Source organism: Bufo bufo, chromosome 8 (assembly GCF_905171765.1).
Source record: "Bufo bufo chromosome 8, aBufBuf1.1, whole genome shotgun sequence".
In the NCBI taxonomy this organism is placed as follows: domain Eukaryota; kingdom Metazoa; phylum Chordata; class Amphibia; order Anura; family Bufonidae; genus Bufo; species Bufo bufo.
In genome coordinates, this window is record NC_053396.1 from 34,555,780 (window position 1) to 34,572,752 (window position 16,973).

General features: G+C 42.5%; 1 protein-coding gene across 1 annotated transcript in view; it reads right to left on the reverse strand.

Annotated features, from left to right (window-relative positions):
- The window catches only part of LOC120978039 (kinesin-like protein KIF14), a 129,270-nt gene extending 115,220 nt beyond the window's left edge, over positions 1-14,050 (reverse strand). The window contains exons 1-3 of the mRNA XM_040406279.1: positions 13,922-14,050; positions 11,026-11,831; positions 8,991-9,245 (exon numbers count right to left, since the gene is read on the reverse strand). Of these exons, the coding sequence (XP_040262213.1) occupies positions 8,991-9,245; positions 11,026-11,831; positions 13,922-14,050 (1,190 nt within the window). The remainder of the gene's footprint in view (positions 1-8,990; positions 9,246-11,025; positions 11,832-13,921) is intronic.
- Positions 14,051-16,973: the final 2,923 nt, after the last annotated feature.

Genomic DNA, 16,973 nt, shown 5'->3' on the forward strand with positions numbered 1-16,973 from the left:
GAAAATTGCATTAGGCTTGTCATTAAAAGCAAAAAAAGGAAGAGACCACTGTGGTACTCAGCAGAAGTGGCCAAAATCATTAAAAACAAAAAGATAGCATTTAGGAATTATTAAAAAAAACAAAAAACGAGGAGGACAGACAAATTTATAAGATTAGGCAGAGAGAGGCCAAACAAGTTATAAGAGCTTCCAAAGCACAGGCAGAAGAGAAATTAGCTCAGTCAGGGAAAAAAGGCGAGAAGGCATTCTTCAGATACATAAATGAAAAAAGGAAACTAAAACAAGGAATTACCAAATTAAAAACAAAAGAAGGAAGGTATATAGAAGAAGATAAAGAACTAGCTGACTGCCTCAATGAATATTTCTGTTCAGTTTTTACAAAGGAAAATGAAGGAGAAGGACCTCAGTTAGGAAAGAAGACTAATGAATCTTTTGATGCATGTGTCTTTACAGAGGAAGAGGTTCTAAGGCAGCTGTCTAAAATTAATACAAATAAGTCACAGGGGCCTGATGGGATACACCCAAAGCTATTAAAAGAGCTCAGCGTTGAACTAGCAAAACCATTAACAGATTTATTTAACCAATCGCTGGCAACAGGAGTCGTCCCAGAAGATTGGAAATTAGCAAATGTTGTCCCCATTCACAAGAAAGGTAGTAGGGAGGAATCGGGCAACTATAGGCCAGTAAGCCTGACATCAACAGTGGGGAAATTAATGGAAACCATACTTAAGGAGAGGATTGTGGAACATCTAAAATCCCATGGATTGAAAGATGAAAAACAGCATGGGTTTACTTCAGGGAGATCATGTCAAACTAATCTTATTGATTTTTTCGATTGGGTGACTAAAATAATAGATGGAGGAGGTGCAGTAGACATCGCTTATCTAGACTTTAGTAAGGCTTTTGATACTGTCCCACATAGAAAGCTTATCAATAAAGTGCAGTCTTTGGGCTTGGACTCCCATATTGTTGAATGGATTAGGCAGTGGCTGAGGGACAGGCAACAGAGGGTTGTAGTCAATGGAGTATATTCAGACCAAGGTCTTGTTACCAGTGGGGTACCTCAGAGATCTGTTCTGGGACCCATATTGTTTAATATCTTTATCAGCGAAATTGCAGAAGGCCTCAATGGTAAGGTGTGTCTTTTTGCTAATGACACAAAGATTTGTAACAGGGTTGATGTTCCTGGAGGGATACACCAAATGGAAAAGGACTTAGGAAAACTAGAGGAATGGTCAAAAATATGGCAACTAAAATTTAATGTTGATAAGTGCAAGATAATGCACCTGGGACGTAAAAACCCAAGAGCAGAATATAAAATCAGTGATGCAGTCCTAACCTCAGTATCTGAGGAAAGGGATTTAGGGGTCATTATCTCAGAAGACTTAAAGGTAGGCAGACAATGTCATAGAGCAGCAGGAAATGCTAGCAGAATGCTTGGGTGTATAGGGAGAGGAATTACCAGTAGAAAGAGGGAGGTGCTCATGCCGCTCTACAGAGCACTAGCGAGACCTCATTTGGAGTATTGTGCTCAGTACTGGAGACCATATCTCCAGAAGGATATTGATACTTTGGAGAGAGTTCAGAGAAGAGCTACTAAACTGGTACATGGATTGCAGGATAAAACTTACCAGGAAAGATTAAAGGACCTTAACATGTATAGCTTGGAAGAAAGACGAGACAGAGGGGATATGATAGAAACTTTTAAATACATAAAGGGAATCAACAAGGTAAAAGAGGAGAGAATATTTAAAAGAAGAAAAACTGCAACAAGTGGACATAGTTTTAAATTAGAGGGGCAAAGGTTTAAAAGTAATATCAGGAAGTATTACTTTACTGAGAGAGTAGTGGATGCATGGAATAGCCTTCCTGCAGAAGTGGTAGCTGCAAATACAGTGGAGGAGTTTAAGCATGCATGGGATAGGCATAAGGCCATCCTTCATATAAGATAGGGCCAGGGGCTATCCATAGTATTTAGTATATTGGGCTGGATGGGCCAAATGGTTCTTATCTGCCGACACATTCTATGTTTCTATGTTTCTATGGAAGGGCAGGGAGAGGCCTAGTGCCTGCAGCCCATCAGAGGCCGGTGCAGGCAGCGCGATGAAGTCATCGCGCCGCCTGAACCGTACAGCGCGGGACACAGGCCAGAAGAGGCCTGCATCGCATCGCTGCCAGCCTGATGGAGGCAAGTGTTTATTTTTTTCATATGGTACTACTTACTGGCACATGATTGGGGGGGCACTTCTTACTGGCACATTGGGGGCTTCTACTGAGGCCACAAAGAAGGGGTATTTTATATGGGGGCTCTGTATAGGGGCATTTTATACTGGGGCACATTATGGTGGGTACTATGGGGAAGGGGAGAGAGGAGTACTATGGGCTCATCTATGGAGGGCACTAAGGTGTATTTTATACTTGCAAATTATGGGGGACACTGAGGGCATCACTGTGGCACTTTATACTGGTACATTATGGGGGGCACTAGGATGAAGGGGGAGAGGAGCACCATTGGGACATTTTATACTGTCACATTATGGGGTAATTAGCTCAACTGGGGCCATTAAAAGGGGGTATTTTTTGCACTGGCACATTATAAGGAGAATTATTACTACTGGGGAGCATTATGATGGGCTTTATTACTACTGGGGATCTATGGGGAACATAATTACTAATATGGGCACTATGGGAGCATTATTACTTCTGTGGCATAGTGGAAACATGTTGGGGGCACTGTAGGAGCACTATTACTACCATGTGTGCGCTAGCAGAGAATTATTAATATTGGTGGGACTTTTGGGAGCACGATTACTGTGGGGGCACCTTGGCACAGTGTCAGCTTACAACAATCATTTTTGGGGGACGTTATGTTTACACTATTAGTGTCAGGGGAACTATTTGCTGGGCGCAGTTATTTTAGGGCACTGTGTGACAATTATTGAAGGGCACTATATGCATGGTACTACTATTATCAGGGGGTTTATCTGTTTCTGCAGTATAGCATTGGGGAGCACAGCAGCACAGTATTTGGGGTGGTAGGATGATTTGTCCAGAAGATGGGAGATGATGGAAAAAGTAGTAAACTAAGATTTTGTTTGTCAAACTGCAGAGACGAGAAAAAGCTGAAAAATGGTGGTCTGGTCTGAAGGTCTGAAAGGAGAAGATGAGGAAAGAACATCTACATCAAAAGAGGTATGTGGCGCTGTATTACCTTGTATGTAGGAGTTATTAGTACAGTACTATCAGAAGTTGTCCTTTTTTACTTTTTAGAAAAATGATACAACCGTTTTATTTGATACTTTTGTGCTGACTTTTTTTTCTCTATATTAAAAAGGGACACTATAGTCACCAGAACCACAACAGCTAAACGTAGTAGTTCTGGTGTCTATAGCATGTCTCTGCAAACTTTTTAAGGTAAACCCTGCCTTTTCACTGACAAGGAACACCCCTAGTGGCCACTCATTATTAAAGTTTACTACTCTACGAGGTGTGTGGATTATTATTTTTTTGTGTGTGTTGTGGTGGAACGTGATTGCATGCTAGGGTGTGGGAAGGCGGGATCCAGGGGGCCCAAGTAAATTTTTGCTCAAGGTCCAATGAATATTTAAGATGGCCCTGCACGTCGGCGACTGTTATATGTCTTGAAAGCGTTTAGTGGCCTATTTCGGTACAAAAAGACATACATTCTCAGTTCACGTCGGCTGTGGTTATATGTGGTAAAATCTTTATTGAAGTATTTCAGTTGAAAAACTAAACTTATTCAGCGGTCAGCGCTGTGGTTATATGCGGGAAAATCTCCATGATAAATCTTCAGCATGGGGTCCTAGTGTGGCTTCTACACACTTTCTAAATAATCCTTCAGCGGGGCAAATAGATGCCGGATGACCGGGACGCTCCATGACCTTCCCAGGAGCTGCTGTCGGGAGCAGCAGTTAATTTCTGAGACGTCCGTATAGTGAGAGGGGAAATCCGAAGACCCCCTCCATCTCCGTGCTCCCTTATATGTGGTAAAACCTTTTGGGACGTATTTCGGTCGAAAAACAAAATTTATACTGCGGTTATAGGAGGTAAAATCTTTAGTGACGCATCTTGATGAACTTCGCAACTTTTCCGGGCTCAAAGCTATCTTGATTCTTTGTCTTATTGTCTGTAGCCACTAGAGTCCTGTTCATGCCAGGCAGGTTCCCCCAGAAGTATCTGGATCGATGAGCAGCAGATACCGTACTTGCATCAGTCTTGACAGGATTCGTCTCCAGGTGGAGACCAATTGTTTTTTTAGAATGCTTTCTCCATCGTAACCACATTGTTGAATAAACAGAAGACTGGCTGATTCTCTCTTCTCTTAGGCAACACTTAATTTTTATTATTATTAAATTTATTAAATATTAAATTGACCCAAAAATTTGATTAAAATCAGAAAGTAAACTTAAATTCGCCAATATATTATCCCAATCTTCGAGGGAAATTCACCCACAATTTGCCAAGCCTTTTGTGCCAGAGAACGTGCATCATTAAATCATGTTTTAAGCAACACTTCTGTTCCATATTCCCTATAAATGAATAGACGAAGCGGCCACTCTGTGGCCTCCTCAATCTCTCGTCGTCGTGCCACTCTGTGGCCTCCTCCTGATGCTGCTGCCACCTCCAGACCCTGTCATTGGGCCACTCCGTGGTCTACTCATGCTGCTTCCACCTCACCACTATGTCTAAGGTCCACTTTGTGGACTTCTCATGCTGTTCCCACCCTCACCACTTCATGACCGGTCCACTATTTTGCCTTTCGGCCTGGCTGACATCATTTGTTTGACCCTTTTTCTGATCTGTCAGAAGGAAGGAAAAATGAGACAATGGATCCTGTCTGTGTAGCAGATGTAAGGGCTGTATGGTCCCATCACAATTAGCTTATGATTTGGTAGCCAAAAGCAGGAGTGGGTACAAAACACAGAAGACATGCAAATATTCCATTCATGTGTCATCTCTGTTTTAGATCCACTCCTGTTTTTTTTTTTTTTTTTTTTGCATTAGCAAATGCTGACCGAGGGAAGGCGTATGCTCCACAGACAGGATCCGTTTTTTGTGGGTTATTGTTCTGACGGATCAGAGGAAGGGCAAAATAATCAGTGACGTCAACACAAACTTACTGCTGACACCCTCTCCACTCTGTCGAGGGACTCTACTTGTATAAGCGTTTAATAGAACAGGTTCTGATAACATCTATGTGGAATCAGCTGGCAATTGTGTAAAAGGAGTGCGTTTCTTCTTGGCACTAACATCGGCCTGTAAGGTTGAGTTCATAATTGAGTTATGTGGTCAGTTTTGACCCCGTAACTGCCCAAATAAGTGAAGTGTGCAGTGATTCTAAGAGCGACACCCGTCATCTGCATGTCATACGGACTCACAGTAGTATTTCCCTACCAACGTAACGTAATTCGCAGCGAATATATTCGGATTGAGCCGACTTTTCCCGAAAAATTTGTCGAACCGGAGAATAAATTTTTTGGAAAGTTTACTCATCTCTAGTCCTAATACACTGGTGGCCATTGAGGCAGTATATAGTGCCTCATAGTGGTGCACAGATACAGAGTGCACACAGCTTTGCCGTGTGCATGAACTGTAATGGTGCCAATGGTCAAGAATAGTGTACCAGTATCCAGGGGCAGGCAACCCATAGACTTTACATAGAAATTTCCTGGTGGGCAGATGCCAAGAGGGCCGCCTAAGGCCTCCCTACTGACCAAGTACTTAAATGGGTTGGCCACTTTCTGGTCACTGTTGACCAATGTGTATACAAGGGGACTATATGGCACTTATTAATACAGTCTTTTTAGAAGTTGTGTCATTGTCTCTATTTTATTATGTTTACCCACTGGTTAACCAAGTCTTTTGTGCTGTCTACAAAGAGGTCCTGTCCATAAAATGGCTGCTGATTAAGAATCATGTGACCAAGCAATTCACCTCCATGTGATGTCTCCTCCTTTCAAATACTGGACCTGTCATCTGCACATGCACTGTTGGAAATACACGAACCACCACATGACCCTCCATCAGTGGCCAATTTATTGACAGGGTCTCCATGTGGACAGCACAGAACATTTGCCTAACAAGGTGGCATGGCTTATGAAATATTGCAAACGGTACAGAATATCAACAGCTATGTTAGTATGCGCCATCGTTATCTTGCCTACACATGGGCCGCAGGTCACCAGAAAGTGGTCAACCCCTTTGCCCTTAATTAACACTGGGCGCATCAGGTACTTCCATACCTGGTCAGTGGCCAAAGGTGCCTTCCTAAATTTAATTGCTCAATTAAACACTGAAGTAGGTCACAGGATGTCATAACTCTCTGCCTGACTGTAGACCCTCAGTCGACAGGCCACTATATGAGGCAACATACAAATGGTACAGAGATGTAGGATTGCAGATGGCGGCTTGGAATGGGACAGTTTTTTTGTTTTTTTTTATCTTTAGATATGTGGGAGCACTATAGGGGTCATTACTAGGGGGAAGTCTGGGCAGAATGCTTAAGGCACGGTTGGATTGTTGCTGTGGCCTATATCTCACCCCTAGCCCCCTGCTCCTTATCTTAATGTTGACTGTGCAACACCCCAGAGTGGCGTTACCACTCCAGCACCCTGCTATTGTCTTTAATGGTCTAACATAAATGTCATCTATGTATTCTGTTCAAGGTTAACCACAATGTGCAACTAATATTGCTATGCAACTGTTATACATGTAATATGCCTGTTTCACCAGCAGGTGGCAGCGTTTCTGGCAGAGCTCTCAGACAGAATGGAATTCACCATTCTATTCTACCCCCTTTTGGGCAGAAGTGGTCCAGTCCTGCTTCCTAGCAGAAGGAGGGGTGGCAGTTCTAGTTTGGGCCGGTTTAGACTCCATGTTGAAGCTGACAGGACACTAACCTATTCCTTGGCTGAAATTAAGTCAGACTAAAGAGTGCAGTATAAAGAAGGAATCAAAGTTACTAAGCTAGCTTGTCATTACAGCAGAGAGAAATAGATTTAGCAGAGTTGAGTTTGCCTGCCAGTTCATGCTAAAGCCTGCTGGAACCAAGACAAAGCATGTAAACTGTTTTGGAGAGACGTTTATTCAAGTAAAGCTGCCATTGAACTTCATCTCAAGGTTATTTTTCCTTTATCCTTCAATTATTTCCTCTATTTATTGCAATAGGCGTCACCCCCCAGGGCCCTCCATCACATCCCAGGTGTAGTAGGAATGCAAAGTGGTGTAGTGCGGCCTAAATGTCTCTTTATGTGTTTGCTCCTACCTAGACACTGCTGGACCCCAGGCTTTGGCTCCGTTGCAATAAATAAGGGGAATTGAGGGATGGAGGAAAAATAAAGACCTTGAGATTAAGTTCAATGGTGGCTTTACTTGAATAAACTCCTCTCAAACAGTTTTCATGCTTTGTCTTGGTTCCAGCAGGCTTTAGCATGAACTGGAAGGCAAACTCAACTCTGCTAAATCTATTTCTCTCCGTTATACTGACAGGCTTGCTTAGTAACTTTGATTCCTTCTTTATGCTGCACTCCACTCTTCAGTTTCAGCCAAGGAATAGGTTAGTGTCCTGTCAGCTTCAACATGGAGTCTATACCGGCCCAAACTAGAACTGCCACCCCTCCTGCTAGGAAGCAGGACTGGACCACTTCTGCCCAAAAGGGGGGGGGGGGAGAATAGAATGGTAAGTTCCATTCTGTCTAAAATACAGTAGCTCTGCCAGAAACGCTGCCACTTGCTGGTGAACCAGCCATATTACATGTATAAACAGTTGCATAACAATATTCTAGATGCACATTGTGGTGAACCTGGAACAGAATACATAGACGACATTTATGTTAAACCATTAAAGACAGTAGCAGGGTGCAGGAGTGGTAAGACCCCAGAGTGGTGTTACAACTGCAAGCCGAGGAGGAAGCTGGTGCACGCCACCAGAAAAGGGCAGCTTCTGGGGCACTATATTGTGTTGTACTGTTATATTTGAACTTGTATTGCTGACCCTGCTTACTTGCATTGGTCCCATCTACTTCAGTTACCCCACATTCTGTCAGTTTGGACCCATCTACAACATGGGGGCCAGTTTTAGTTCCCATCCACCCGTTCTAAATCTTCCCAGTTCACATATTCCAATCACACAATGCTTAAAATCCTTTGTCAAGATTTAAGGAAGTAAATCTAATAAAAAGTATGTTGTGAGATTAATTCATGTGAACTGTGGGGATCCAGCTACCTGCACCCCTGATGATCAGCTGTTTGAAGAGGCCATGGCACGCCAGTGAATGCTGGGGCCTCCTCTGAGCTTACCAAGCACAACTCAGTCCTTTGGATAGTGACTGTGCTTGGTATTGCAGATCAACCCCATTGATTTGTACGAGACTGAGGTGCACCTAGGCCATTTGATTAAAAATGTGATATCACAGGCCTAGGAAGAGGTTTCAGCCCACACTAGAGCACCAGTCTCTTAAACCAGATGATCAGCAGGGGTGCCAGGACTCAGACCTCCACCAATCAGATACCAATGACCTATTGTAAGACTATGTCATGGATATGAACATCTTGGAAAATCGCTTAAACTTATAACTAGGTCCATAGGGGCTTCTTCCAGGATGCCATTGTTTTAGTAGAATATTTTTGAGCAGTTCTTGCCATTAAAAGCGATAGAAACCCTGATGGAAACCTCTAAACATATGTCAGACCACAGGCTGAATAGTTTGTGAACCCCAAGTATTCTGTAAACCCAAGTAGTTTTAAATGTTCAAGGTTTTCAGCTTCTAACATAAAACAAGAAAATGTACATTCACAGACGAGCAGAGATCTTAAAACTATCTAAAAGGTGTTTTACAGGTTTTGGATATTTGTGGTCTATCCTTACTTTCAGCTCAAAAAGAGTAAAGTGCAATGATAAAACTGCCTCAAAGCTGTTTAGTCTTTAAACACAGATGCGTCAAATATCGTTGTGTGGCAGCCCAGCTTACGTGTAAGACTTCCCAGATCCGGTTTGACCATATGCGAACAGGCACGCGTTATAGCCCTGGAAGACCCTGCACAACAGAGGCAGTGCGACCTGTCTGTAAACGTTCTCCTGAGTGTCGTGTACTGCGTCTCCAGGTTGCGGGAATGAAAAGCAGAAGTCGTACTGGAAGGAAATCTTTTGATGGCTCCGGGGATGATTAGCAAATATATTTTGTCCGGTCACAGACACCACACTTTTGTGTCCACTTGAGATTTCTCTAAGAAAAGCATAAAAATAAATAAATAAAAATAAACAAACAGTTTTAAGAAAATAAGTTCCTGCCCAGATGTGGAGACATTTTAATACACACTATCTAAAACATCCCTTTGACCTGATATGTGGGCAGTGCTGCAGACCCTCTCGGACACTAAACTGGGGAAATAGAGGTCAAGGATTGGGTAAGAGGCATCTAAGACCATCAATATCTCTATTAAAAAAATAATAAAAAATAAAAATGGTGGTGGGAAAGAAAGCTCAACACTGGTCAGACAATGGAGAGACTCCAACTTTAAAGTACAGCACTATTTAAGCTTACTCTGTACCAGCACACCCAAGGGGTTCTAACTACCTAATTACAGTGATAGCTTGCCAAGTCAAACCATCATGGCATATGGTCTTGTGTCCAGCTGCTCAGAACTATGGTAGCCATGTGGGCCACAAACCTAGGACAACCTGTGGTATTACTTTTACCACAGAAGCCCTTGGCAATGCTTTTCCATTATTTATCTGCATACCTGATAGTTCTAATGTTGGTAGCTAATGAAGGTTTTTTAGAGATTGGTGTTACGTTCTCTAACACGTGCTAAGCCAAATTGAATACTTCATGATATGGACAGAACTGGAAGCAGAAGAAATGCATATAAATTTTTTTTTCTGAAACTGAAAGTATTTGCCATTGTCGCCATCAGGAATTGAGTGAAAATTTGGAACCTATGGCTACCTTTTATATACACCAATTAGTGCCTCAATGAGGAATTAAGAGGGTGTCTGGATAACCTGACTGTTATTAGTTGCAAGGCAAATCTACAACAAGGGATATATCAAAATATCCTATTGCCAAGGTCTCCATGATCATACTTTTGGCAAGAAAAGCAGCTGGGAAGGGGAGAGGTTACAGGGGATACAGTAGGAAAGTTCCATCTCCTTTACTGTACTAACGTGATCAATGCAGGACAGAAGGCCTTGCCCTTTGTTTGCCTCTTTTCACGATCTTTGGGGCAGTTCTCCTACCACTACATCAATAGCTAAAGAACTGGGTCCCCACTGTCCAGGGCTCCATGGTAGTTGTAAAGTTTGCTTTTCTGAGGCATACGCTCTTGTTTCAGTTTGTATGTATACAGCACATCTACATGGCATGTTGGGGCATTATGGCTAGCAGACAACAAACAAATAACCAGCTTTAGACACCCCCTTCCAACATTCAATAGAGGCGGTCCAGCATTCAAGACAGCCAGAGAAGAGGTGCTGCAATAATAATTGGTGGGGAGGGGGTAAATTTTCAGGGATTTAATAGAAAGTATAATGAAATAAATTAGTTACAATGCTACCCTTTGGCTATGTACACATTGGCACTAATATTTCTGTTCTGCTTAGAAACAAAAATAAAAGTGCACACATCTGTGCCATTTAAGTTGTCAAAAACTGTAAGGCTTCATGCACAGGACTGTATTAGGGATCTAAATTGTAAAGAGTAATAAGCGTTTCCATAGTCATGCATGGAGTATTTATCATACTGTACATTTATTTGCCAATATTTTTCACCTAAATCCGAAAAAAAATAAAAAAATTATGGCATGCTTCATCACATACCATACGTATGGAGGTACTCTCCATAAATAGGGCCCACGTTGAATCCTGTACAGGAGTACACTGAGGTAATCGGGGCCGTAGCAGTGTAGTTGAGTATGGGGCCAAGGGGTTAAGACACTTATTATAAATAACGTATGGCAAAGCTAACGTTATGAAACATTTGCAGTACACAAAAACATCAACCTTACCTATCATTCAGAGGTCTGACACGTACAGCCACCGTTACTGCTGCATTTTCTGGGCCAAACTCTCCTGATGATCCAATTGCTGCTTGGCTTTTCTTAGTTGGCAGTGGGTTGGCTTCTGGCACAACACAGGAACTATTAGGAGAAGTATTAGGAAGACTGTAACGAGGGACAGCGAGTTTGTCCCTCCCGCTGGTTGGGGTTTCTTGTTGTGCAACAATTTCAAAATCTTTCATATTTGTCTCTTGTGTAGAAGGTGTAGAACCCATGGAAGATCTACTACAGTTGGATTCTGTGGTAAGGCTTCTTCTGGTGTCTCCAAGCTTGTCCTCGTCAGTGAGAGGAGCATATTTTTTAAGAAGAGGTAGTCTGCTTTTTCCAAACTTTTGTGTTTCCATTTGTCCTTGATTTGAGCTTTGTTTGCTGGACACAGGACATGCTGTATCAATATCAGAACATAGGGTCCTTTTTTGAGCTGAACGTTTTCCTATATGGGAACTTAATGCTTTATCACTTTCTTTCACCCGATTAGTATCCGTTCCTTTCCATTTTCCAGGAAAAAATGTCTTAGAAACCATTGTACTGAGTGCTTGAAACTTACTTGGTGCAATTTCCCCTGAGGGGGCAATGGCTGGGATTTGGTCAGAACACTCTTCCAAGATTTTTTCGCATATCGTTGAGCTGTGCAGGGGCTTCATTGAATATGTTAGAGAGCACACTGAAAAGGTTCTGGCTGCTTCTGGAGTGAAGGGTATGGTGCTTTTGTTTTCCAGTTCATCATAGATCGGAGAGGGAATGTCACACATTTTCTAAAAAAAATAAAAATAAAAAGTACATTCATAAGTCAGAAAAACAAACAAAAGACCCAATATGTATGGACAAATATAATGAAAATGTAGTTTTAAGAGGGTATTTATGGACTTGCGTAACCCACAATATTAGGCCTCTTTCACACTGGCATGTGCGGCCCGTGGTCCTGCTGCAGCCCACAAAATGCGGACCGCAATGCACGAGCACAGTCCGTGGGGCAGCCGCAGTGGATCGCGGACTTATTCACTTGAATGGGTCCGCGATCCGGCCGTTGCGCAAAAAGATAGAACATGTCCTATCTTTTTGCGGAACGGAAGTACGGGACGAAACCCAACAGAAGCAGTCCGTAGGGCTTCCTTTCCGCACCATTCCGCATCTCCGGATTTGCAGACCCATTCAAGTGAATGGGTCCGCATCCGTGATAAGCGCCATTCAGTGGGCATTCCGCGTGTATTGCAGCCCGCATTTTGCGGGCCGCAATACGGCAACGGGCCACACACGCCAGTGTGAAAGAGGCCTGAATGTGTATGAACATCCCAATTTTTGGGTAATATATATATTTATATATTGAGAAGAGGGGCATGGTTAGTAGAAGTTGACTGTTTATACCAGCAAAGACCTAGTTTTTTACCCTTTAAGTTAACCTCTTAAGGACCTTGCCATTTTTCACCTTAAGGAGCAGGCCATTTTTTTTGCAAATCTGACACGTCACTTAATGTGGTGATAACTTTAAACCGCTTTTACTTACCCATACAATATGTTTTCTCGTCACATATTGTACTTCATGACATGGTACATTTAAGTCAAAATATTTCATTTATTTAAAAAAATAGCAAATTTATAAAAAAGTTATTACTTTACATTTCACATATGTCTACTTCACGATTGGATCATTTTGTAAATGAGATTTTATTTTGGGACGTTAGAAGGGTTAGAAGCAAATCTTTTAAGGACCAGTTCAGGTCTGAAGTCACTTTGTGAGGCTTACATAATATAAACCACCCATAAATGGCCCCATTTTAGAAACTACACCCCTCAAGGTATTCAAAACTGATTTTACAAACTTTGTTTACCCTTTAGGTGTTCCACAAGAATTAAAAGGAAAAACGGGTTAACAGCCAAACAAAACTCAATATTTATTACATTGATTCTGTAGTTTACAGAAACACCCCATATGTGGTCGTAAACTGCTGTACGGGCACACGGCAGGACGCAGAAGGAAAGGAATGGTTTTTAGAAGGCAGATTTCACTGGGATAATTTTAAGTTGCCATGTCACATTTGAAGACCCCCTGATGCACCTCTAGAGTAGAAACTCCCAAAAAATTACCCATTCTGGAAACTTCAGGATAAGGTGGCAGTTTTGTTAGTACCATTTTAGGGTTCATATGATTTTTGGTTGCTCCATATTACACTTTTTGTGAGGCACAGTTTATTTATTTTTTATTTACAATGTTCATCTGACAGGTTAGATCATGTGGTATTTTTATAGAGCAGGTTGTTACGTACACGACAATACCAAACATGAATTTTTTTTAAACAGTTTTTATTAAGTTTTCAGTTTTAGAAAATGAATACAAACAAAAGAAAGGAAAAGGAAAGAACAAAGAACATTTGGTCATCATCTATGCCTGTCTTTTGACAAGTCTAAGACATATTGATCGACTACAGTGTTTGAGTCATACAGACAGGTCATCAAATTGGAGTCATACATTCGGCATAAGTGAGATTAACACAACAGCATATATCAACACCTGACCCAGACAAGTCCATGGTGTAATGAACCCATACAGTCCGCCTGTGGACAGCAAGTAATTTCTTATGACATTTACACATTGCATGGGCGTTAAGTACAAGAAAAGCAAGCAACAGCAAGAAAGAAAAATGCTCGGGTTTATCTGGGCTCTACACACACACACACACACCCCCCACCACCCACCCTGACCTCAGGTCAACAGAACTGGCTCTTCACCTGTCAACACCTGCTCCTGGTACCAAGTAGTCACAGAAAAGCGCTCATGTATAGCCTTACATACATGTACTGGTAGTATGTTAATAAAGCCTTCCCACACCTGGAAGAAGAGTTTTACCTTTTTGTCTTTTTGGTGTGAGACCTCAACCCAGTCCATACGCATAATGTATGAGAGTTTCTCCAGGAATATTTTGAAAGGGGGACATGTAGGTGTTAGCCAAACTTGCAAGATCGCCTTGGTGCCCATCGCTGTCACAAAATGCAACAGTTTCCAGCACCCTGGGGTACAATTATATTTATCTGTGTCCAGATAACCGAACAAAGCCCAAAGGGGGTCAGGTGGGGTAAATTTAGTCAAATGAGTGTTAGTAAAATCAATGATCCTGTTTCAGAACTCTTAAAACAGCGTGTAGAGTCATAAATACCATACCCAGTTTAAAACCCCTCCTCGGAGTCAAATAGGATCTATGGCAAATTTGTAAAACCATCGGTACATAGCGCGCCGCAGGCAAGTACTTATGAGAGAGTTCAAGTGCCCCAGGTATCACAGATGGGGTAGCCTGTGGCATCTCAGTCTTCCACTTTGTCATAGAGACTGTGGACGTAGTATAATCAAAAGGTATATGTAGGAAGCTCTAATTGACAGATTCGTTTTTTTCCCTTTACTAGGGCTCAAGTACCATTTCTTCAAGTACAGACTCCACTCAATATCTGGCATGGAGGAGATAACCTTAGTAATGTAGCACTTTGCCTGCAAATTCGGGAAAAAGGGGAAAGCTACATTTGGGTATTCATTCTGTAGTTCATGGATTGGTTTAACCAATTTAGTTTGCGCATCTATAAGTTTACCTATGTTAGGCTACTTTCACACTCGCGTTTTGTGCGGGTCAGTCATGGACAGATCCGTTCAGATAATACAACCGTCTGCATCCGATCAGAACGGATCCGTTTGTATTATCTTTAACATAGCCAAGACGGATCAGTCTTAAACACCATTGAAAGTCAATGGAGGATGGATCAGTTCGATTGCGTCAGTGAGTGTCAGGACAGATCTGTTTGGCTTGTGTGTCAGGACAGATCTGTTTGGCTCCGTTTCATCAGACGGACACCAAACGCTGCAAGCAGCGTTTTGGTGTCAGTCTTCAAAGCGGAATGGAGACTGAACGGAGGCAAACTGATGCATTCTGATCGGCTTCTTATCCATTCAGAATGCATTAGGGCAAAACTGATCCGTTTTGGACCGCTTGTGAGATCCCTGAATGGATCTCACAAACGGAAAGCTAAAACGCCAGAGTGAAAGTAGCCTTAGTGATGCCTTGCGCTTGCCAGCAGGTGAAGATTGGATATGAGGACCCATTCTGAAAACAGGGATTTAATACCAATGTTAACTGAGTCAAGAATGATGGGGGCATTTTACACAGACTCAGACTTGCACCATGCTCACCATGTCATAAGTGGGTTGTCTTTCACTGCTTGGGGGAGATTCTCATGTGTGGTGTGTAGTAGATTTGGCAGTGCTATATGTGGTGTGAAGGATTGGTCTATAGACACTGGAGGTATATCGCGATGAGTGTAGCCAATCCCGCACCACTCATCAGGTATGCGATATTGTATAGTTTAATATCAGGGAAGATTATGGTTTGTGCAATATGTGCCAGGCTATCCTGGAGAGTCTTAGTCCAAATAAAATTCCTATATAGGTAGTTTGTTTTTCATCCTTGGGTCTAATGTAAATGGGCAACATTTGAAGCTTGTATAATAATTTAGGAAATTTTAAGGACTATTTATTCTTCCCACATAGGATAGTGAGAAGTGTTTGCAGACTGCGAGAGTAGACTCTAGAGAGGAAATATAGGGTCTTACATTGTAGTTATTGAATTGAGATATTTTTTAGGGATGGAGATCCCCAAGTACGTTATGGCCCTTTCCTTCCAAACAGAAAAGCCCTAGTCCAGATGGGTCGCCGGGGCCCACTCAAAAGTAATGCCTCCGTTTTGTCCAAATTGATGGTGTATCACGATAAGGAGCCAACATCCTAGAACTTGTGAGTTCTTCCCATTAATGGTCAACATGGTTGTTACTTCGGTATACATGTTAATTATATACTGTCTAAACCCTGTTCCAAAACCACGGACAGCTAAGGTTGTGTGTAGAAGAGGCCAAGACACCATATCTAATGCCTTTTCGGCATGCAAGCCAGAAAAAGCACCTGGAGCTGTATGGGATTCTGGGCTGCCATCGTAGCTGCCACCACTCAGCGTACGTTGTTAACCGTATGTCTTCCCTGTGTAAAACCCATTTGAGTGGGGTGGATCAAGATTGGGAGGAATGTTTGCATTCTATTAGCAATAATTTTAGCTAGGAATATATAGTCCTGATCCATTAAAGTAATGGGCCTATAGGATTGCGGTAGGTCATGATTTTTGTTTGGCTTAGGGAGCACAATCACCCTCGACTCCGTGAACCGGTCTACTTCCGCGCCCTCCCTATATATCGGTGCACAGAGTTGCCAAGGTAGAAATGATGTCTGGTAATAGTATTTTATAATATTCTGCCGTTAGGCCATCAGGACCTGGCATTTTACGGTTATGGGATTCAGAAATGGCTCGTTTCACCTCCTCTGTGACATCCACGTCTAAGTACGCTCTGTTCCTCATATAGGGAGGGCATGTGTAAAGAATCCAGAAAAGACCGCATCTTCTCCTGATTCGTAGGGGATGCCCTGTAGAGGTCTGTAACGGATCTCCTGGCACCCCGACCGGGTACCTCCATTGATAAATGCTCCCAGTGCCTCCCGAGGACTCCAAGCACTCCACTCGACACCGATACCACCACAGGAAACAGGAACAGCTCTTACAAGAGCTAGGAGTAATAGCCAAGGGAGTATACACATATAGCAATCCCCACACACATGAGACAAGGCTCTATGTTGAGTGTAAACCAGGAACTCTTTATTGAGGGCTACCCGCCCGTATTTATGCAGGTCCCCATCTGGTGGACACTCCCCTAGGGGACCAGATGGAAGACTGACACAGGACAGACATGCAGCAATTCAGGATACACAGACACAATACATCCCCACAATGCATCATGGTTTCCTCCTCTCTGCCCTGGAGACACCCGAAGAGTAATTCAATTATCTCTCAGGACAAAAGGGAAATCTCCAATAC